Source organism: Citrus clementina, unplaced genomic scaffold (genome assembly GCF_000493195.1).
Source record: "Citrus clementina cultivar Clemenules unplaced genomic scaffold, Citrus_clementina_v1.0 scaffold_1, whole genome shotgun sequence".
In the NCBI taxonomy this organism is placed as follows: domain Eukaryota; kingdom Viridiplantae; phylum Streptophyta; class Magnoliopsida; order Sapindales; family Rutaceae; genus Citrus; species Citrus x clementina.
This window is the reverse complement of record NW_006263303.1, coordinates 27,191,159-27,213,633: the sequence shown is the minus strand read 5'-3', so window position 1 is coordinate 27,213,633 and position 22,475 is coordinate 27,191,159. Positions and strand designations below refer to the sequence as shown.

Genomic DNA, 22,475 nt, shown 5'->3' with positions numbered 1-22,475 from the left:
CAATACTTTTGTCGGGAGGAATTTATCATTTTGGTACTTACGCTATTGGCCAGATGGTCCTCCATTGAGGACAAGTTTGAACTGAGGCAGTGGGGAGCTGCCTGTAAAATGAAAAAAAAGATTTTCAACTTTTTGGACTTTCATTTTTCTTAAATTTAGACCTATAAAACAGCTTCTCTTTTCCAAATGTTTTGGCTTTTGAAATGAAGATAGTAATCTTTTTAGACTTCGACCTCTTCAAGTTTACTCTATTGACGTTTGGTTTTGCAAAACTTCAAATGAAGACTTATTCCTTCTAAAGTCGTAGATGCAAGCCTCTAAATCCTACCAGACCAAGATGTTGAAATTATGCTTACTAAAATCTTTGATTACGGTATATCAATCAATGGGTTTGAATTATCAAATAACTCTTCATAGGTCGTTGAAGTAAAGTGGGTAGGTAAGAAAAATACAGGAAATAGGATTTGCCGTCAAAAGGATGGATGTTAAATGGTAACGCCACCAATCTGTCAGTCAATGAGATAAAATAATCGAGATTCAGATCCATTTTCCGCTTGATCTTCGCATATAGTTAGCTCTCAGTCATTATCAAACTAAATCAATGCCTTTGTTTGGTACCCTCTCTGCACAATTAAATCACCAACAATTTGATATAATTAATAGGTTTATGTTATATTTTAAAAATTGTTATATTCATACAAAGAGTTGGTAGTAGTAGTAATGGTAGTACATATAAGTATTTTAGAATATACGTATACTGATGTTTAAGAACATGTTAAAATTAACAGAATGTGAATGAGGCACGACAAGTCAACCCATATCTTCAACGTTATGATTGAAATTTTAACTTCATCCATCTACCCTTGAAAAAAAAAAACTTGAGGTAGTTTGCAAGCTGTGGCTTAGATTCAAGCTTTGTGTCGAACGACCAATTAAAATCGAAACACGTTGAGAAAGAAGTAGCTTTATAATCTGAGTCTACCACCCAAACTCAAATGAGTTGAGTTGAGTTGCTTTTCCTTTCTCCCCATTCATTTCTCATTTCTCAACCACCGAGGCCCCCAACTTTAAAAAAAGAAAAAAAAAATGGGGGTCAAAATCTGTGGTCTATATATAACACGCCCACAGTTTCTTTCATTATAACAAGAGGAGGAGAAGCTCTTTAGTTGAAACGCTGTGGCGGTGATTAAGTGTCCCCCACCAATAGGGATGGCAATGGGCACCGCCCGCAGCGAGTTTGCCAATATTAAACTCAAATCCGCACAAAATTTAAATTATCAAATCCACCCGCAACCCGCAGCGGGTTTTAACAATTACCAAATCCGCAATGGTATCCGGCGGATTTTTTGCGGGTTTCTGTATTTAAAATCACAAATTTTTAATATATAAATTTATAATAATAACCTCAAATTCCATATAACATATTCAATTTTATATTTAAACAATGTAAATAAAAAAGTAAAATTTCCACATCAATTCAACACAAATTCTCAAATTTAAGTATAAATTACACAAATCTATTTAAAAAGCACAAACTAATATCTAAAAATAATAATTACATTTCATATTATCATTTAAAACAAGATCCAAGAGAAGATATTTATTTTATTCACCACTATAAGCACCCATCCAACACAATGGCTATAATAATAATTAATATTAATATTTTCAAATACTAATTCGAAGGGAAATATCTTTAGTTTTCTTTAGGTTATGACTTTAGAATAGGAGATGAGCCATATACACACATACATAACTTTGAGCCTTTGGTTATTTAGTAATTTGATTAATTATATTATTTTCTTTATATATTTTTATATTTAAATTAAATTAAAAATATTTGAAAAAAATTATTACGGGTTTGGTGGATATCCATGCGGGTATCCACTGGGTATAAGGTTAATACCAAACCCATCCACATCCATGTGCGGGTTTTAATTTATAATACTAAACCCGCCCGCAACGGATAAAATTACCCGCAACGGGCAGGTTTTGGCGGGTGAGTTTGAACGAATTTACGGATTTACGGATACAATTGCCATCCTTACCCACCAATAACACAATAGCGGTTGGAATTACATCAATGTTGCTTTCGGGGAAAAGAATGACCCCATAAATATATATATTTTTCATAAGCCAAGTGTTCCGGAACCTCCCATGTGTTTGCTTTAATTGCCCATTTTGTCAAAGAAGGTGGGAATATCACGATAAATCATTTTTTAAATCTGTCTTCTATTGAATTTATGGGATTCAATATGTGTTGTATTATGTTGACTATACCTTGATTGGTTCATCTAAAAGGCGAACACTCGTTGTTGGACTTTTATAAGTGTCCTTTAATCAGCTAAAAGTTCCAACGACCGCGTGTTTTTGAGCAAGGAGGGACTGATCCAAGTATCAAAGCTTTTGGACCTTATACGTACACGTAATTAGGAAGTGCTGTCTGAGTTGGGATTTCTTTTAAATTAAAATTTAGAGTAAAAATGTAACTTAACTTTTTATTAACTAGATCTCTTAATCCAATCATAAAAATTTAAACCTAAAATATTATTTGTCTTCTCTTCACCCATTATCATTTATAATTAATAAATTATAAATAAATGAGATTTCTTTTAACTTAAAATTTTGAATTAAAAGTTATTTGAATTTTTCATTCATTAGTTTCCTAAATCCAATTAAATTTAAAGTTAAAATATCATTTTTTTTCATATATATATATATATATATATATATATATATCAAACAGAAAATGCAATCTCTATTTTTTTATATTTTTTGCATCTGGTCTTATAAAGTAGTTATCAGTCAAAACTAAACGAATTAAGAGACAATGTAGCTTGTGGTAACATTTCTCTGTTACGAAAGGACATATAAAATGTAGACAAGAATTCCATGTTACCTAGTGATGACTTTTTTTTTTTCTTTTTTAATGATAGTCTTGATTTGAAGTATGCATAAATTGACATCGGGAGCCTATTTCGATTATTCCTTAATCAATCAGATTCTGTTAAAAAATAATAATTTTAAAATTAATCATCCTACAATGTTTTATATTGGCGAGGTGGAAGAAATGAAAGAAAAGTAATATGAGAAACCAAACTTGCAGTTTATATTATCCATATGCAAAAGAGTTACGTAAAGAGGGGTACAACATATTCAGTCGATTGAACCATTTTTGGTTCTTATATGGAAAATCTGAGTTCACAATGCTACGCCTAGCGAGTAACGATAATTACCATATTCTGTATTTATAAATTACATGAACAAAAAATTCCATCATATGGTAAGGGTAAAAAAGAAAAAAAAAAAAGAAAAAAAGAATCGCAGTTGCCTTTTCGGGGTGCGGGAGGCAGGACCCACACAAATAGCCTTTCCGTTGAGTGCTTTTCAAATGAGCTGGCCCGAGATAACATATTTATGTATGTATTATGCAATCACCTTCGAATTTTACTAGTGAGAAGACTCAGGATCAGAAGGATGGTCACCATACATCACGTAGATACCTGCCAGTCATTTGCAAATTCTTCACCATGCTCTCAGCTTTAGAGCTGTCAAGAGATCCCTGAAATTGATAAAGACACAGTGCAATTGAGTTTAAGAGTCTTAAGAGAGACTGGGCAAACTAAACCAAGTAATAGGAATATATACTAAACACAGCATGGCAACAAAAACCACACTAGCAAGAGTAACAATCAGCTGCCATATGAAAAATCTCAGCTCAACATCATTACACAGATTTATTTCCTTCATACAAAAAAAATGAAAAAGTAACCAACTATTTTACACCAACTCAATTAAATTATCACCAATTATGTTTTTTAAATGAGTTGGACTGTTGGCACCCCTCTTATCTCCTCAAAAGTTGTCAATCAGTAAGTTAAATTACATATTATGCAATCGTAGGTAATAAGAATTCTTAATCAGTAACACATACGGAAAGAACGTTATTCTAAACTTTTACAATTTATTTTGGTTAGATTGAAGCGACGAATAGAAAACAAGAAGGAAATAATTGGATTGATTATGAATGCAAGTAATGTGCCGGAAAAATTCTTAAGTGTGGTTAATTCTTCTTTGTCCTCAAATGTAATTTTATTTGAAGTGGGGTTAACTTTCACTCTTGTCAAATTATTATTTCTAACAATAAAATAAGCAACAGCCCAGAATTCTTGTAACTTTTCAAGCAAGGTCCCTTTTGTTAGGTAGGTGTCAACTACAACCACATGCATCAAATTCATTAACATTTTAAGCTAAAATGACAATATTCATATTAGCATACCTGCTCTTGAACAATAGTGTGCAGAGTTCGGTGGACATCTCTAGCCATGCCTTTGGCATCACCACAAACATACAAGTAAGCTCCCTCAGAAAGCATGTTCCAGATATCCCAAGACTGGATTCGGAGAAAACATGAGCTTTTAGCTTAATATTAAGGAATAACTTTAACTCATTTACTTTAAAGTTTCTTTCCCACAAATGGTGGTAGGTGAAAGAGTTCAAATACCTTCTCCATCATTTTATGCTGCACATATTCCTTGATGGGTCCCTCACGTGAGAAGGCAACAATCAACTGTGAAAGTGCACCACTTTGAACAAAGTTGTTGAGCTCATCCTCATAAATGTAATCCTGCAATTTAAGCAAATTAGATGAAGTTTCGGAATCCAGAGCTTACCTAAACAACAGCAGCACTTAAATGGCCAGCACTTACCATCTTACGGTTCCTGCATCCAAAAAATAATAGAGAGGGTCCCAGTTCTGTTCCAGCTTCCTTCAGAGCAAACCTTTCCTGAAAAAGACAGAACAAAAATAAATACATATAATTAACTTAAGAAACTAAATGGGATGCAAGATCAAAAAGTGAGTGAGCATCTAGTCCACCAACCTGTAGGAAACCCCTGAAAGGAGCTAATCCAGTGCCAGGGCCAATCATAATGATAGGCACTTTAGCATCTGCAGGGAGTTTGAAGTTTGATTGCCTAACAAAAATGGGTGCCCAGCTGCAGTCATTGCTTTTCTCCATTGGCAAAGAATTCTGCAAGAAACCAAGAAGAAAAATGGTAAATACTAAGCAATTTCAAATAAGCGATGCAATGTGGACTTGCCCAAAGGCTAACAAAACCACTTAAAATCAGACTACATAAAGGCTCCCGTTCCAGCTCATGCAGGCAAATGCACAGACATAATCATGCTTTTCTCTGTGAATGGGTTAATCCAGGAAAACTAGAAACAATGTTATTCAGTGACACAGTTCTTCAATGTTCCACTATAGAAAATAAAAACGAAAACAATGTCAAGTACCTTCATCCAAGTGGAGCACAATCCTTTGTGAACACGTCCTGTTGGTGTTTTCTCATAAACCAGAGCACAGGTAACATGAATTCTAGATGGTGCAACCCTGCATAACATAATTTTTAAGAACATAAATTTTGTATAACTTCACATGGTACAAATGTTACGAGAATTCGCAAATTTAAGAGGATAGAAATGGGACTGTGAGAAATTGCTGAGTTGATCTTCAGATGGCTATACTGAAACATCCCTTACACCCACCAAACTTGCTCTCTGCACTAAAAATTAAATGATATAACTTCTACAAGACTGCCCTCTCAAGCTCTCCTCAGAAATCCTAACTTCTTTCTTCTTATTAACTATGAGACTGGTCCTTCAAATTTCATCCTTATTCAAAGAAACACTTATGTTGAAGAATTTAAACAGCTCAAAAAGGAAAAAAGAAATATATATTCACCTTGGAGAAGATGAAATTGAATAATATCTTGGTTGCAAACGTGGGACAATTGCTGCAAAAAAGACACCAAGTGGGGGCTTGGCAGAAGGAAATTCACTCATGACCTCCAGAAGGCTTCTCTGACTTGCAACAATCCATTGTGCATATTCATCCTAAAGAAGTATGCAACAAAGAGTTATATCTGCATTAAATTATGAAGCAGGAAAAAAAAAAGCTAATTCAATCAAATAATTGATACTATAAAACTTGTACAACCTTTCCAGCAGGTGATGCAAGATGTCTTAACCGATCTGCTTCAGTGGGGTCAGATGCATGAGCTGCTAAGGCAAGTAATGCAGACTGGCAAGAACATGCAATTAGACAATCAAATGTTTGTTGCATTGCAGCAAAATTTAACAAGAACAAAAAAGGAAAAGTGCAATGGCAAGACTCACTACACCAAGAAAACAAACTAACCTTCTTTGGGGAGCTCAAAAGATCAGCATATTTAGTTAATGCTGTTCTTAAAGAGCACGGTGGGAAAGTGGGAGGCAAGGTGCTTTTACCAAGTGGTGTGCCATCCTCTTTATCAGTATGAAGGGAAAAATAAGTGTCTGGTGATAGGCCTAATAATGACAATGCCTCCTCCACGGTCTCAGATAGATTCTCACAGTAAACACCAACATGATCACCTGTTTCATACCTGAAGAAGAAAAAGAGAATTACTTTCCCTGAATCTAGATTTCTAAACAACAAAATCATATTAAGACAAGAAAACAGAAACAAAATCTTACGTGAGGCCAGTGCCAGCAATGTCAAATTCTAGATGGGTGCAAGAGCGATCAGATGATGGAGTATGAAGCTCCTTCCTTACTGCTACGTTAGACCTTCAAAGCATATAAGATGTAGTTTAGAACAGTTTAAAGGAGAATGCTGAACAAACCACACTTTGAATAACAAGAGAGTACTTATTTCATACCTGCAGGGGTGTTGAGCATCATAAACAGCATGGCCATTTGCATTGCCCCAGCTCTTCTCCCCCATAGATGCATCTGCATTGTCATAAAATACAACCCGATATTCTGATATGGCAGCGGTATAAGGTGTAGAAACAGTTGTTGGATCATCGTCATCACGAAGCAAATTATCCAGCTCAGGCCACACCAATTCTCGCCTACCATAAATAACCATAATAACAACCAATAAGATTTTTAATAATACCTGTCCGGCCAATTCAAATATAATTCTAGTAATTAATACCATGCACTGAAGTCATCTTCAATACATTGATCATCATCTCCAAGACCCACAGGAACAAGGCGTTTTGCACCTGCAAATGGAAGCAGGGAAAAAAGTGATTCATTGATACCGGCGGAAAGAAAACCAAAAGTGGTCATAGAGAAGTGAATTAACGGGCAATGTGGCACCATAAAATTCTGTTAAAATAGAGGAATAAAGTTTATCTGAAAGTATATGTAGGTTAATTAACATGTGACTTGACGCAGCACATGTACACTCCACCATTACAAATATTTTCATAAACAAGAATCCTGCAGGTATGCAGAAATAATTGTCCTGCTTATACTCACTCATAATAGGTACTTGAGCAGAAAATGTCTTTCAAATAATAAACCTAATTGATAGTGGATGAAGTAAAATCATAGCATTAACATGCATATCGATGGCAATCCAAACTAATGCCTTGTAATCCAAGCAAGCTATGTTTTTCTTCTTATTCAATAATGAGTTCAAAAAATAAACAACACATTATCTTATTGTCACTGTAGCATACCCTGATTAGCAAGAATCTCATCCACCACCTTTGCAATCTGTCGAGAATCACAAAACCAAATAAGCATAAAAAGAGAACACGTAATTCATACATACACAAAACTAAAGCTAAACCAAATGCATTTCAGCTGATTATTGGAATCCAAACCTTGTTGAAATGTTCGTATTGCCTGTTTCCAAGACCAAACACTCCATACTTCAGCTTCTGTAACCACTCCCCTCCCTCTTTCTGCTGCACACACAACCATTCAATCTTTTAATAAACAAAACAAATTCTGCTTTAACAATTATAAGAAATCTTAAATTGGAATTAAAATATACCTCCGTAAACCATTTATAGAACCTAGCTGCATTGTCGGTTGGCTCACCATCTCCATATCTGCAGCCAATAACATAAATTTTCATTTTTGAAAAAACAACCAAAAAAATTAAAAACAGAAAATTACGAATAATACTTACGTAGCCAAGAAGAAAAATACTATATTCTCTTTCTTCAATTTCTCTTCATATTCATCTTCCTCGTCGGCGTAATCATCCTATTTTTCATCATTTGTAAATATTAAGAAAAATGAGAAAATAAATAAAGTAATAAAAATTGATAATATCGAAAATCAGGTTAGAGAGAGAGAGAGAGAGTGGAGCTTACAATATCGACGACTTTAAAAATGGCCTTATCATATCGAGCCCTGGCTTCGTCAGCTAAAGCCTTAGCAAATCCTTCAGCTGTGCCAGTTTGAGTACCGAAGAAGATAGTGACCTTCTGCTTTCCATCATCGACCTCAACTTCCGGCTCCTTAACAACCAAAGGCTTGAGCGGCTCAACCTTCTTCGGCTTGGAGCTACTAGATCTCCGCAAAATAAAAACGACGACGCAGCCGATGAGGACGGCAATAGACGTGGTCAAGATCATAACGAACTCCTTATTGTCGAGCACAATCGAAGCAACTTCAACTCCTGAACCGGACGACGACACGTTGGACGGATCGACCTTGCCACCTCTGATGATCGCGGACATCAAGTCGAACGGCGATACTTTCATCGTGCCTGATTCTGATGACGACGACGATGATTGCATAGTATGAATTTGTCGGAGAGCGAGTGGAAATGGAACGGGAGAAGAGAAGAACCCCCTCTCTCTCTCTCTCTCTCTCTCTCTCACTCTAGCGCTTTGTTTTGTGTAGGTGAATTTGGTGGTGTAGGTGAGAGCTTCCCTGAGAGAGAGTGTGATGGAGGAGGGGGCAGTTATAGTTATATTATTGGTGATTGAACCAACGCCCACCAAACCAGACCCGGCGATTTAGTCAAACCCACCTAACACCGGCTATACTTAACCATGGTTAAGACGCTAACGCCCGCTTGAGTAATTACTTAACTAAACTAATTAATTAAATCAGAAGAGGTACCTCCTTTTGTCACTTAGCAATTAGATGTAATTCATTTTAAACCATTTAATTCACTATCAGTTAATTTTTTAGATACAATCATTTCTACGTATTAGCTTTTAAAACAATCTACAATATTTTTACTTTCAAATCTAAATTTTTTATGATATTTATTATATGATTTTCCTAGGAAAAAATCATATTTTAATCCTAAGATTTTTGTACCCTGCATTCATTTTTTTTCCTTTAGTTTAGGAGTTATTAATATACTATCATTATTTTTAATATAAAATTTAATCCTAAAATAAATTTATACCCTACTTTTTGATTTGAAATAAATGTTTGTGGCAAAACATGAGTTTCACCTAACCCATTCCGCCATATAAGATGAAAACATTAATCTCTCGTGCGCTTCGTCCAATGATTTTTAGGTGAATTTGAATATTAAATAAATATTAATCTAAAAATATCTATGATGTTGTGGTATTGAACCATTAATGTTAATGAAATTTTGATCACTAAGTCTTGTTCGGTATTAATTTTTTACTTGTATTTTTATAATATAAAAATAAAAATAAAAATAATATTATACAGTTGTTGTATTCTAAATTTAAATATCCGTTCGGTATTATTTTTATAATCTACTACAAATGTTTATAACATGAGCTCAAAATTGAATTTGATTTTTTTATAAAAAAAAAAAAAGAAAAGAAAAAGAAACCGAGAACCAAAAAGTTTAAAAAATTATGAATCGAATCATAGCAGTGAACAAGTACTGTAGTTTGGCTTTTTGCTCTTTTTTTTTTTTTTTTAATCAAAGTTTTGTTTTGTAAAAGGTGAAATTGAGAACTGACCATAAACTGATTTTCATTTCTCAGCAGTCCATTCGATTATTCAAGGAATCTTTGCCCGATTTGGTTTAGGGAAAGCCTGAATAGTAAATAAGTCTGCCGACTAGGGATGGCAAAAATCCCCACGGGGACGGGTACCCTCGGGGATTTTCCCCATTCGGGGAGGGTATGGGGATAATTTCATACCCAATTTCTTATTCGGGGAGGGGACGGGGAAATTTTTTTACCCAATTTCTTATTCGGGGAGGGGACGGGGATGAGGTGGAATCCCCATCCCCTACCCATTTCCCCATTTTAATTTTTAATTTAATTTTAATTTTTTAAAATTACTAGTAAATAAATTATAAAATTTAAATTATAAAATTATAAATATTGGTAAAAATAAAAAATATCAAAATATTTATATTATTAAACTTTTAGGCCTAATTAGCTAATTAAAGTTCTAAATTTTTATTTAGGACATTAAAAAGACTGAGTAGATTCTATTAGCCAAATTTTTTTTTAATTTTGATATTCTTTAAATATTTTAAACTTAAATCTATTTTTTATTTAATTTTAGATGTTATAATTGCCCACAGCGAATCACAATTTTAATATCTAATCTAATCTAATCTAATATTTACTTTTGATTTGCTCCGATTTAACTATTGTGTTGTAAAGGGAATAGTCCACATTTATAAAGTGCCCACGCCACCATTGAAAAAGTTAATTTTGAATCTAAATTTGATTTTATTTGTAACAATTTTGTATTAGACTATTAATTTGTTCATGATAGTTTGTAAAATAAGTTTGTATCTCTTGTATGTTGCGTTACTTACTAATTTAATGTATGTGACTTTTGTAATAGATATTAATGTAAGATATATTTCGAACTTTACTTTTATTTGAATTTTTTATTTTAATATGATTAACTCAAAATCGAAAAAAAAATGTATTAGTTATTCGGGGATCGGGGACCCTCGGGGATCCCCTGTTATTATTCGGGGAGGGGATGGGGATTCTCTCAAATAATTCTGACGGGGACGGGGAGGGGATGGGGACATACGTAAAATATCGGGGATGGGTACGGGGAGATCGGTCCCCTCCCCTCCCCTCCCCATTGCCATCCCTACTGCCGACTAAGATCAGTCATATTTCTGATATAACGGAAGTATTCAAATTTAAAACAATCATTTATGTGGCAAGCGATACTGAATGCTAGTGACCAATGTGGGTGTCCGCGGCGAGTTTCATGCCCTTCTATGTCGTTTTCTTGCAGGAGACCCAGCGTGTGAAAATGCTTTTACGTGTTTTATTTTCAGAGGCAATCGAAAATACATACATATGTGCGTATATATATAAAGAATAATAACAATTTAATTTAATTTAACTAAAAATTAGTGATAATTTTATTTTATACACAAAAATTTGGGTGCATACTCTTCCTCTGACTGCGAATTTGAACTCGCCACCTACGTTATTATAAAACCTCGTGTAAGCCAAAAAACATATTGGAAAAATAAAACACTTCATAAATATTTAAATCTTGTGACCCATTTATTGTGGGGTTATATAAATCTAAGGTATGAAACATTTTTTTTTTGTACTTGGATGAGTTGTGTACCAGCTAATATACGATTGTGTTGAATATAAATGTGCTTATTAGATCCCGCATCTTACGATTCTTCACGTGCTTGTTAATGAAATATTCAGTGTGTATGCATGTTACTTATATTTTATGGAACAAATCATGCAGTCGATCTACTTATGTTCTTATTTTTTTGGGGAAAAAAAAAATCAATAACTTAGGATTTAAGAAATGGCTCGTGTAATTAAATAATTGCGTGCTGCATGTATATACAATCATATACAATTTTGAAAAAACAAAAATAAAGTCAATGAGCTCTTTTTTTCCCCCCACCTTTATTTGGGATTTAAAATAAGCCAAGTGCAAGGAACCCAGCCAACCATAATCGAAAATGACAGCAAAGAAGTTTTGGAAAATAAAATGCAATTCCAGACGTGGACCAAGCTCGTTCGCTTAAATCCATTCCATAAATACTGTTATATTAAAATTACACTTTTAAATTTATGAATTATTAATACATCGATCTAACATTCCATAAATATATGGGTCGAAAATAGACGATTAGTAGGAGCTAATATATTTGTGGAGTTATGAGGGCCCCGGATGGCCAGGTTTGTCTCTGGTTCTATTGGCCAACATTGTAAACAACTCCCTCCCAAGTTACAAACATCACGATCACAAAATCAGATTACGGTTTGGGGTTTGTTCATCTAATTATTCGGTGTTTTGAGAGTCGATTGGTTTGTTTTTAACTTGTATCTAAAAAATAACTAATTAATGACATTTGTTTACGATAATGTCGGTCTTGTATAGTCATGATATATGGTTTATGTCAATTGATGCAATACCAGTTGTTGATTATCTCGTAATGTATTAAGTAATTTTACTAATCATTATTTATAAATCAATTTTACAACTCAATTTATTAAAATAATATATCTCAGTAATATAAATATATTAATATTCATTTTTTTAAGAGTAGTTAATAACATTTTAAAAGATTTTTTTAATTAATAACCCACGTTCTGACATGCACATTAAAACTCAAATTCGATATCAGTTCTAAGAAAATAACTCTTTACCATTAGAGTTAGGTAGTGTTGATTTTTTTAGTTTGAAATCTGAATGAGTCTAAATTTTTTTGAAGTCTGAATACAAAAATTTAAATCACATGTTTATTTTTCTTTTTTTAATATCTAAATATAAGTGGCATTTTATTTTTTTTTATTATAAAAATTCTTAAATTTGGTTCTTTGATATTTACATAATTGTAAATCAAGATAAAAAATGAGGATTCTATTTTGTAGTTTAGAAAGTAAGTTATTTTATAGAGATATTTCTGGAATGTAATATTTACTTATCATTCAAATCTTTTTCTATTTAGATAAAAGTCACAAAAACTTACTTTTTTTATTAAGGTGTAAATGTCCGAAAATCAGACATAAGTTACAAAAAACAAAAAAGTAAATTTTTAAAAAATGTCTGAAATTAGTAAAATTTTATATTTCAGATATTGAACAAACAATCTCTTAGACTTGACTTCATCTTAAAAGGTTATTAAACGCCATAGTTACAAACGTAACTCTTGGTTATTGGTTTTATAATCTTCTTTAGTAAATTTGTCTAAGAAAAAAGAATAAATAAATAATCTTTCATTGGTGGGGACGTAACCTTAGTCGGTGCTATAAAAATGATTTCCCATTGTAAAAGTTATGCTATTATTTGCGTAAAAGACATTAAACTGTGCCGTGTAGTTATTAATTTTTCTTAATTTGTCAAATGATAAATTTTCCAATTTTTTTTGTCAGTAATAAAAAATGAGATTACATTGTTGATGCTCGCACAAATTAAACAACCTCAATATTCGGTGAACAATAACTATCATAGTATTATTATTGATTAATAATTCTCTAAGGTACCAAAAAATTCACATTTCCCCTTGCAACTAGGGATGGCAAATATCCAATTATAGATGGATAATATCCATCCAAATGCAAATCCATAATTATCCATAATTGATATATCCATATCCATATCCAATATTTAATATTGAACATGAATATGGATTTTATCCATATAACCATGGAGATCCATGGATATTTTATTTTTATTATATAAAAATAATAATATAAAATAGTTAAAATTTCAATATTAAATTTAGTTATTAAACTATTTATATATGTAATACACACACACACACACACACACACACACACACACACACACACACATATATAATAAAATGGCGGTCTGGTGGTCGGTGGCGGCGGTCTAGTAACTTTCCGGCGGCGGTCCGACAACTTTCCGGCGAAGCCGACGGTGGTCCGGCGAAGCCGACGGTGGTCCGGCGACACTCCGGCGGTGATCCGGGGAGGTCCTGTGGTGGTCCGGCGAGGTCCGGTGGCGTTCCGGCGATATTCGGCGATGTCCGGTGGTGGTCCGGCGAATTTCGGTGGATATCCATTTATAATATTAAATTAATAAAATAAAATAATAATTATTAATAATATTAAATAAGTTAAAAAATTAAAGGATAATTTTAAAAATTTAATTTTTAATATAAGAGAAATTTAAAATTTTCACTAGTTAATATAATAATTTTATATTTGTTTGTTTATTATATTTTTAATTTTTAATTTTATAAAATTAAAATTTTTTAAACTTGTGTTGGGTTAAACGGATATCCATTGGGTAAAAATAATTATCTATATCCATCTATATCCATCTAGATATAATTTTAAAATATCCATTTCAAAATCTAAAAATTTTTTGATGGATATTATCCGATCCAATTGGATGGATATTGTAGATATTCATTATGGAGCGATCCAGTTACCATCCCTACTTGCAATGAAAGTTTCCGAAGATTACATTTATATACTGCATTTATTAAGCTACATAAAATTAAAATTAACAAATCCTGCGATGGTTAAATTTGTTGCTAGAGATATGTAAAAAAACTTCCACAATTTAATTAATTATGTACACTTTAAAGAGGACGATGACTGTGTTTGCCTAAGTGGTACGAACATTTGGAATAATCAAGGTTAAGGGCCCATTTGAACATGCAAATTAGATGCATCATAAATCATATATTTCTGTTATCGTATGCATATTTTAGATTCTTAATTTTGTACATGAGTTTATGCTGTAATATCTCCATAAATAAATAAAATAATAGATTCTTAATCTTAACTGGTGGGAGGTTGGGATTCGGTCCAATTATATTCAGTCATAAGCAATGCTTCGTAACTATAATATGATATGCAAATGTACAACAACAGATTATTTCAAAGTAATAAAGAAATATTTTTGCGCATGTTTCAAATTGTCAATTTGCGTGCACTACCAGCCACTGGGCCCTGAAGACGATTGCATTTTTAATTGGGTCAATTTTGGTGCTCCCCCTGCACTTTGGATCCACTTGAATATATTGCTGAGGCCGGTCAAAAAGTATTACACGGTGGAATACTTGAATGATTCAAACTTCGTTATAATGCACACGTGTGTGTATACACATATATGCATAATGCATGTATGTGAATTGGTTGATTGAAAATTAGTTCAAACTTCATTAGACTTATTCTTAGATGTTTATGTATCGATTTTTTTTTTTTTTTTGGTACAATGGGACTCTTAACAAGAGCTGAGGACAGACAAAGCAAGAATAGGCAACTCCTTTTTGTATATATGTTTTTGTGTGAGTACATATAGTAATTTTTCAATAAGACATTAAGTAAAGAATAAGTTAAAATATAGGAAAAATATAAATTCTAATACAGTGTATTTTATCTTAGAATATATTAAAATTTACATATTTTTAATTTATAGCTGAATTGTGTCGTAATTTTTTTTTTTCGGTTCAGTAAAACTTAAAATTAGAAGGTGGAGCACAATAAAACACGTGTGAGTTGTCACTTACCTCGCAAAATAATGGTATATCACATAAAAAAGAATTAAAAAAAAAGACTTTATTAAGTTACGCTATGATGTAACTTATATCAACCATTGAGTTGTAACTAGTGACGCAAAAGTTACATTATGATATAACTTGCACTGTTTACACCACCATGATTTAAAGATTTAAGCCGTTGTTTCACGCGTACACCATTAGCTTACAGCCTTACACCGCCATGATTTGAAGATTTAAGCCATTATTTCGCGTGTACAGTAGTAACTGCGTTCATTCTTAGAAAATCCATTTTTCCTGAAACTTTTTTTTCAATTACAGTCACAACTGTGATAATAATCACTAATTTAGTGGGACTATGTTAAACGTGCTTGTTTGACTTAGAAATTCCCTGCCACAAACTTGTGGTATGTCGAGAGGGTCTAATCTTTGAGTTGGTGCTCTGACTTAGAAATTTCCTGCCACAAACTTGTGGTATGTTGAGAGGGTCTAATCTTTGAGTAGTGTCAAATATAGGTTACATACATTTAATTTGTTTATTAATCATGTCAAAAGTTTTAAATATGAATCTGATTTATTTATTATTTGCATCGATTATTTAACATAATTTTAGTATTTTTTTAAAACTTCAATACTGTGACATAATTGACGTGTGTGGTAAAATTAATCACAATTTATTGGATTTGTTAATAAACATACTAATGCAGTCATACAGTTTAGAGTAGGCCTCTCGACACCACTCAAAATTCCTCATAAAATTATTTAAATAACCTAACACAAAATTAATTCATTCTTATTTGAATTGAAATTCAATTAAACACTTAGATAATTATTCTCTTAATAATTTTTTTACATGCACCCCCGTTTCATAATTTATATTTATTTTTTATTTTTTAATTAAAAAATATTTTTTTTAAACTATAAGAGGATAGAGTTTAATAAGAAATTATATTTATTATAGGATATAAATTGTATAATGAGAAGAAAAAAATTAAGATAAATTTAATATTTAAGAATTTGTATGCAGCTTAAAATAAATTAATTTTTTTTTAGTAAAATTTTATGGGAGTATAGTTAATTATAGTATATGGATTTGTATTTTATCAATTAAATTCAAGGCATTTTAGGAAATAAATTCAAAAGAGATTGATGTTAAAAGCTCCAATCTTATAAATTTTCACTGCAACACAAGTAAACTGTAACGTAATATTAAGAAAAAATCATATATAATATGGGTTCCAATTTATCATACATTTTAAGTCCAATGATATTTAATTTTTTTTTTTCCAGGCAGATTGCAATTATTCTGTTTATTAAAGGATTGAAAAATATGATCGTAGTGGAATTATAACTGCTATTATAATTTGTTCAAAATACAAAAGGAGACTCTCATTCAGTGATATGTGTTTTTTTTTTTTTAAGTATGTTATACACAGATATTACTGACATTACATCAGACATTACAATTAATATTTACAATCATACTATATAACTGAGACTATCACCATATATTGACACATTGAAGTATATGCCAGATATTTTAAACCCTCTCTAATATTCGAAGGGTGCCTACTCCACTCACATTTCGTAAGGGAGAGACTATCTTCACTCAATTAATTGATAATTAAGGAAGAACTAAAACTAACCTTCATAATGCTCTTATGGAGGCTCAAACCCTTACACTCTATATTATAAGTACAAGTCTTTTCTCATTGGATCAAAGGCCCATTGGTAGTGATATGTGTTTAAAACAAGCAAAATAGAAGTTCAGCCCCAACACTCATGGCTATGTCACGGTGGTGTGGAGTTACAAGTCCAAAACCTACTGGGCTTCCTCAGTGGGGTTGCTGAGCGAAAGAGCCCAATCATGTTGCATATAAATCTCGCAATTTGTGTTATCGGGGCGAATTAATGTATAATATAAAAAAATTAAGAACAACATGAATATAACCTATTTATAAATTCATCATAGAAAATAGAATGCAGATACGACTATATTACTAAAACATAAATATATCTAACCGTATTCACTTGTTCAATATGGATAATACAATTTTAATATGATTCGACATGTTTAGTATTAACAATCATCCCTTTTTTTTTGGGCGTTAAATGTCAATGAAATGAAATATGGTTAATAGATGGGCTAGGGAACCCAATCAACTAGAGATATAGTGCATAATTATCAAGTGTGTAGTTATCAGACACGTATGTACATGAGAACATAACTCAATAATAGCCCCGTTTAGATTGAGATTGAGTAGTTGTATCTCAAAAACTACAGTATTAAAGTGCTTGGTAAATACTAGTTATTGCGACTTGAAAGTTAAGTTGATTTAACTTTATATTTATATGATGAAAAATATATTATATCTTTACTAATTTTATTAAAATTATTATTTAAAAAATATATTTATTGTATACTATTAATTTTTATTTTATAGCTATATATTTTTTTACAGCAACTTTAATTTAAAAGTTACAACACTTTAATACCAAATAGGATCAATAACCGGTGTCCCCATGTGTTGTGATATGAATAAATCAGAGGCGTGCTATTATCACTCCCTGAAATCCTCAGAAAAAAGCATCTTTTAAGGGTACTTTTGAGAATGCACATTATTTTTTTAATAAAATAATAGTTAGGATTATTTGAATCCATCAATTTTCTTTTTTGATCTGCTTTTTATTTAAGAATTTTATTGTCTTTATAATTTTTAAAGAAATTACTTAATTGATTGTTTCTTTTATTTATTTTCTTAATTTTACAGATTCTCATCAATTTATTCACATATATTCTTTTAGCTACAAATAATTAGGATAACTAACTGAGAGGAACAAAACTCACCATTTAAAGATGAACATCAACAAATTTTTATTAAATATAAAAGACAATGAATATCAATAAATTTAGTTTTATCAAACACAAAAGCTAATGAATATCAAGAAAAAACTAAAGGTTATCAAGAAAACAATTCATATATATAAAGCATGAAATATGAATCATGTTGCAGGAAGAAAACCCCAAAAGGAGAATTCAAAAGAGAGTTAAATTAAGTATTTAGGTTGTAGATATGAAAGTAGAGAGAGAAAGAAATTAGTGAATGGTAATTTTGAGATTTTTAAACTATAATTTTTAATAATGAATTTATTTTTTAAAATGGGTGTAAAGAGAAATTTCATGAGTTGAAGTAGCCGCACCTAGGGATGGCAAAATCTGGGTTCGGGTCCGGGTCCGGGTCCGGGTTCAACCCGGAAAAATCCGGGTTTCCAGATTCTGGGTTTTGAACCCGGATCAATGAATCAATATTAATTTCTAAAATTCTAAAAATAAAAAATTAATACATTTCTAAACAATAACACATTTAGATTAATCGATAAAATTAATTAAAAAATAATATAAAAATTAAATATCCGGGTCCGGGTTAACCTAAACCCGGACCCGGACCCGGACCCGGATATATCCGGGTTATTAAAATTTATTCCGGACCCGGATTTTTTTATATTCCAGTGCGGGTTCAACCCGGCCCGGATTATCCGGGTCCGGGCCGGGTCCGGGTTATTTTGCCATCCCTAGCCGCACCCTCCAATTTCATGAATTGAAATAGTCTCACCCTCTAAAATAATTTGTCTCCTTATTTTCCCCACTCCATCTCCTTTTATCTCTCTACTTGTAAAATCACAAACTTTGAATACAGTTTGTAAATTCTCATCTCTTAATGTGTTTGGTTTTATGTATCATCATCTTTTTTTGTTGGTTGGTTTCTTTAGAAATAAAATCCAATCTGATTTCTTGATTAAGTTTCTTAAAGTTTTGAAACGCGCCAAACATACACAAGTTTAATAATTTCCACTCTCTTAAATAAAAATTTTTAAAATAAATATGACTGATAAGAAGGAAATATAAAATTAAAGATTCGCAAGCTTTTTGTTAATTTTATTTTCAGATGTAAGTTTCAAAATTGCAGAGAAGATGCGTGCAAAATAGAGTGCGAATGTTTTTTTAAGTTAGAGAGAAATTATGTCTCAAGTAAAGGTAAAAATATAAAAATAAATAAATAAAAAAGAGATCTAAAAGAGTATTAGTGGGGTGGCAGTAGCAGTGCACGTTATAAATAACAATAAAACATGGACCAGGCCCACAAATTATCAGGCAACTGAATTCACGTGATTGATTTTAATTGAATGGATCCAACGTGTGGAATGGACCCTCCATCCCCTATGAGAGTCTGAATTATATTCTTTGATTTTAATTGCATGCAAAAGCTTGTAATACTAAATTTGGTATACGTCCCTTATACCCAAAAAAAAAAATAAAAAAATACCGATGTTTTGTTGTGGAAGATTGTATTGTATTAAATATAGTGCATTAAGTTGTAGGTTGCACTAAATTATAATGCAGTATCATGCTCTGTGATATATAATTACTGATTTTATTTATATTAAATTCATTTTATTTAGATTTATTATTATTTTGATATTTATTATTAAACAATATTTATATTAAGAGATTGTTTGTCTTTTGACTGAAGTCTGATTTTTAATTATTTTCAGACATTTACAGTTTTTAATTTATTTGTTTTGTATCACTTATGATGGAAATTTTATTTTATAATTAGTAATATATAAAACAGAAAAAAAGGAGGTAGCTAGTGTAACCCGTGCAAAGCCAAAGGGAGGTGCGGGCTTGTCTAATGTTGTGAAATCTAGATTGTAATGCATTAAAAATTTTAAAATTCACTAAACATGAGGTTGCACTGCATTAGCTAATTTAATCTCACGTAATCTGATATACTAAACACACCTCTAATATTTTAGCCTAATAGTCTTTCCCATTAATTTTACTTCAACTTTTTTTAAAAAAACATATTATATACAGAGTATTTTGCAAGCAAGGTTAAGTAGCTAATGATCGAAAAGACAATTAGCGAGGTCAATAGTTTTTTATAGATAAAAATATTATATTAGTGTAAATAATAACGAGTCTTAAACTAACGTCCAAGCTATTACTACTTTTCAAGTTTTTAAATAAGCACTCTTTAAGTAATATTAATTTTGCCCCAAGGACCTGATCAAATGATTTTTTAAAATAGTTGTTCTACCTTTTAATTAAAGTAGTTTGCGGAACCGGCGAACCGCAAAAAGGGGTTAACTAAAAACTAAATAACAGTTAATTAAGGTAATTGAAAATTAGCGTACTTATAAAATATTCCATTTTATGGGCGCATGGCGCCACTCATCCTCCTTCCATTTAAACTAAAGTGACAAGGCAAGCACAGGTAACACGCCACGTCACCAAGAAAAGCAGACCATTTCACAAAAAATAAGACTTTAGGGCACTCGATCCTAGCTCCCAAATTCAAATTGGGGGTAATAACATCCAGGTCTTTTATTTCACAATTTCTCAAATAAGTATATAGTTTTTGTCGCTTGCACCAAACAGATCCCCAACGAATTCTGAAACGACAAAACTGTAGCAATTGTTGGAATCCCATATCGCTCCTAATTCTCCAGGGTAATTCAGTCAATTCATTTAGAGATTAAAGATGCATTTGGTATTATTTTCAAATTTTATTTTCTGTTTTTTAAATTTAGAAAACACAAAATACGTATTTAGTAGATTTTTTTAAAATGTAAAATAAGAAAATAATTTTTCTTATTTTTTCATTTTCAAATATAATATTAAGTTTTAAAATGAACAACTTTTTTCATCATCAATAATAATAACAATAATAATTATCATTATTATTATTTCTAAAAAACCAACACGACAACATCTTTATGATCGACAACATTACTAGTAATTTCTATTAGTGATATTATCATTTTCCCACCAAAAGTATTCTGACACATCATGTCAGTACCATGGTTTGGTAAAACTATCAATTTACCACTAAACGTTTAAATTGTTAGCATTTTCCCACTATTCTGTTAAAACTCAGTTAATATGTAAGAGAAAATTCATAAAAGGTCAATTTTACTCTTGGAGCGTAAAAGACTATGTAATTAACCTTTTATGAATTTTGTAATCAAATCATCATTTGTTGTTCTTCATTCTTAAAGGACAAAAATTACCCTTTATAAATTTTGTAAAATTGCCCGTGTGGTGCTAGGTACTTCATAAATTGATTTAATTTATTTAATTTTTAAAGGGTAAATTTATTTATTAAATTGACGAGCTAAAGACAATTTATTCTACTACTAAAACTCAATTTATGAAAGGGCAAAAAAAAAAAAAAAAAAGAATGTGCAAAAGAAGCAATTTAATCATTGATATGATGATAATAATTTTACATAAAAAATTAAATAAATAAATTTTCCCTTTAAAAATTAAATAAATTAAATCAATTTATGAATTACCTAACACCACACGGTCAATTTTACAAAATTCATAAAGGGTAATTTTTGTCCTTTAAAAAGGAAGAACAATAAATGATGATTTAATTATAAAATTCATAAAAGGTTAATTACACGGTCTTTTATGCTCCAGGGGTAAAATTGACCTTTTAGGAATTTTCCGTTACATATTAACTGAGTTTTAATGGAATGGTGGGAAAATGCTAACAGTTTAAATGTTTGGTGGTAAATTGATAGTTTTACCAAACCGTAGTACTGACATGATGTATCAAAATACATTTGGTGGAAAAATGATAATATCCCTTTCTATTATTACCACTATTATTATATAAAAAATATTTTTCCTTGCAAAATTTTTTTTAGGCATCATAATATTTACGTTTTTATATATTAGCTAAATAAATTATCTATCGTTTATCTTTTTTTTAAAAAAAAGAATAAAAAAGATCACCTAATTTATTTTTAAAATTAAAATTAGTCAAGCTAATCAAATAATGCAAATGATTAAATACTACTTATTTTTAGTTAATTGAAATTATTCCAATAGTAATCTTTTAAAATATTCCTAAAGATATGTTTTACTCTTTTTTTCCATTTTCAAGATTTTTATGACAATGATATCGAATAACTTTTAAATTTTAAAAGTAAATTTTAAAATAAAAATTTTATTTCTATTTTTCTTTCATGAAAACAACAAAAATTTAAATGATAAAATTGTTGTTTTCATTTTTATTTCATGAAAACAACAGAATATCAAACACGCCCCCAGGACCTATTGATGTCATGGATAAAATATGCACTTAAATGATAAAATTGTAGAACGATAAGGATCTAAATATTATTATAAATTTATAATACCAATTTAAATTTCTTAAACCACTGTCACCGCAG

At 31.1% G+C, this 22,475-nt stretch overlaps 1 protein-coding gene across 2 annotated transcripts; it reads right to left on the bottom strand.

The window, feature by feature from the left end:
• Positions 1-3,131: 3,131 nt before the first annotated feature.
• LOC18055638 (NADPH--cytochrome P450 reductase) lies at positions 3,132-8,763 on the bottom strand. Of its 2 annotated transcripts, none has more exons than XM_024192416.1 (17): positions 8,164-8,763; positions 7,977-8,053; positions 7,839-7,896; positions 7,666-7,749; positions 7,519-7,555; positions 6,987-7,056; positions 6,706-6,900; positions 6,521-6,613; positions 6,204-6,429; positions 6,003-6,086; positions 5,748-5,899; positions 5,300-5,396; positions 4,884-5,033; positions 4,710-4,787; positions 4,505-4,627; positions 4,280-4,393; positions 3,132-3,562 (listed from the first exon to the last, which is right to left on the bottom strand). In XM_024192416.1, the coding sequence occupies exons 1-17, from the start codon at positions 8,590-8,592 to the stop codon at positions 3,482-3,484; spliced, it is 2,148 nt and encodes a 715-aa protein (XP_024048184.1). In that variant the 5' UTR covers positions 8,593-8,763; the 3' UTR covers positions 3,132-3,481. The 2 variants fall into 2 exon arrangements, with proteins under 2 accessions (XP_024048184.1, XP_024048185.1); XM_024192417.1 differs by having other exon boundaries at positions 3,217-3,562; positions 7,666-7,746.
• Positions 8,764-22,475: the final 13,712 nt, after the last annotated feature.

Bases quoted from the DNA above. Each gene is read 5' to 3' on its own strand.
- LOC18055638 (XM_024192416.1), bottom strand. From the start codon at position 8,592: ATGCAATCATCGTCGTCGTCATCAGAATCAGGCACGATGAAAGTATCG. The intron at 5,034-5,299 runs GTACTTGACATT...GGTTTCTTGCAG, and splicing joins TGTGCTCCACTTGGATGAAG to AATTCTTTGCCAATGGAGAA. The intron at 3,563-4,279 runs GTATGCTAATAT...TATCAATTTCAG, and splicing joins ACACTATTGTTCAAGAGCAG to GGATCTCTTGACAGCTCTAA.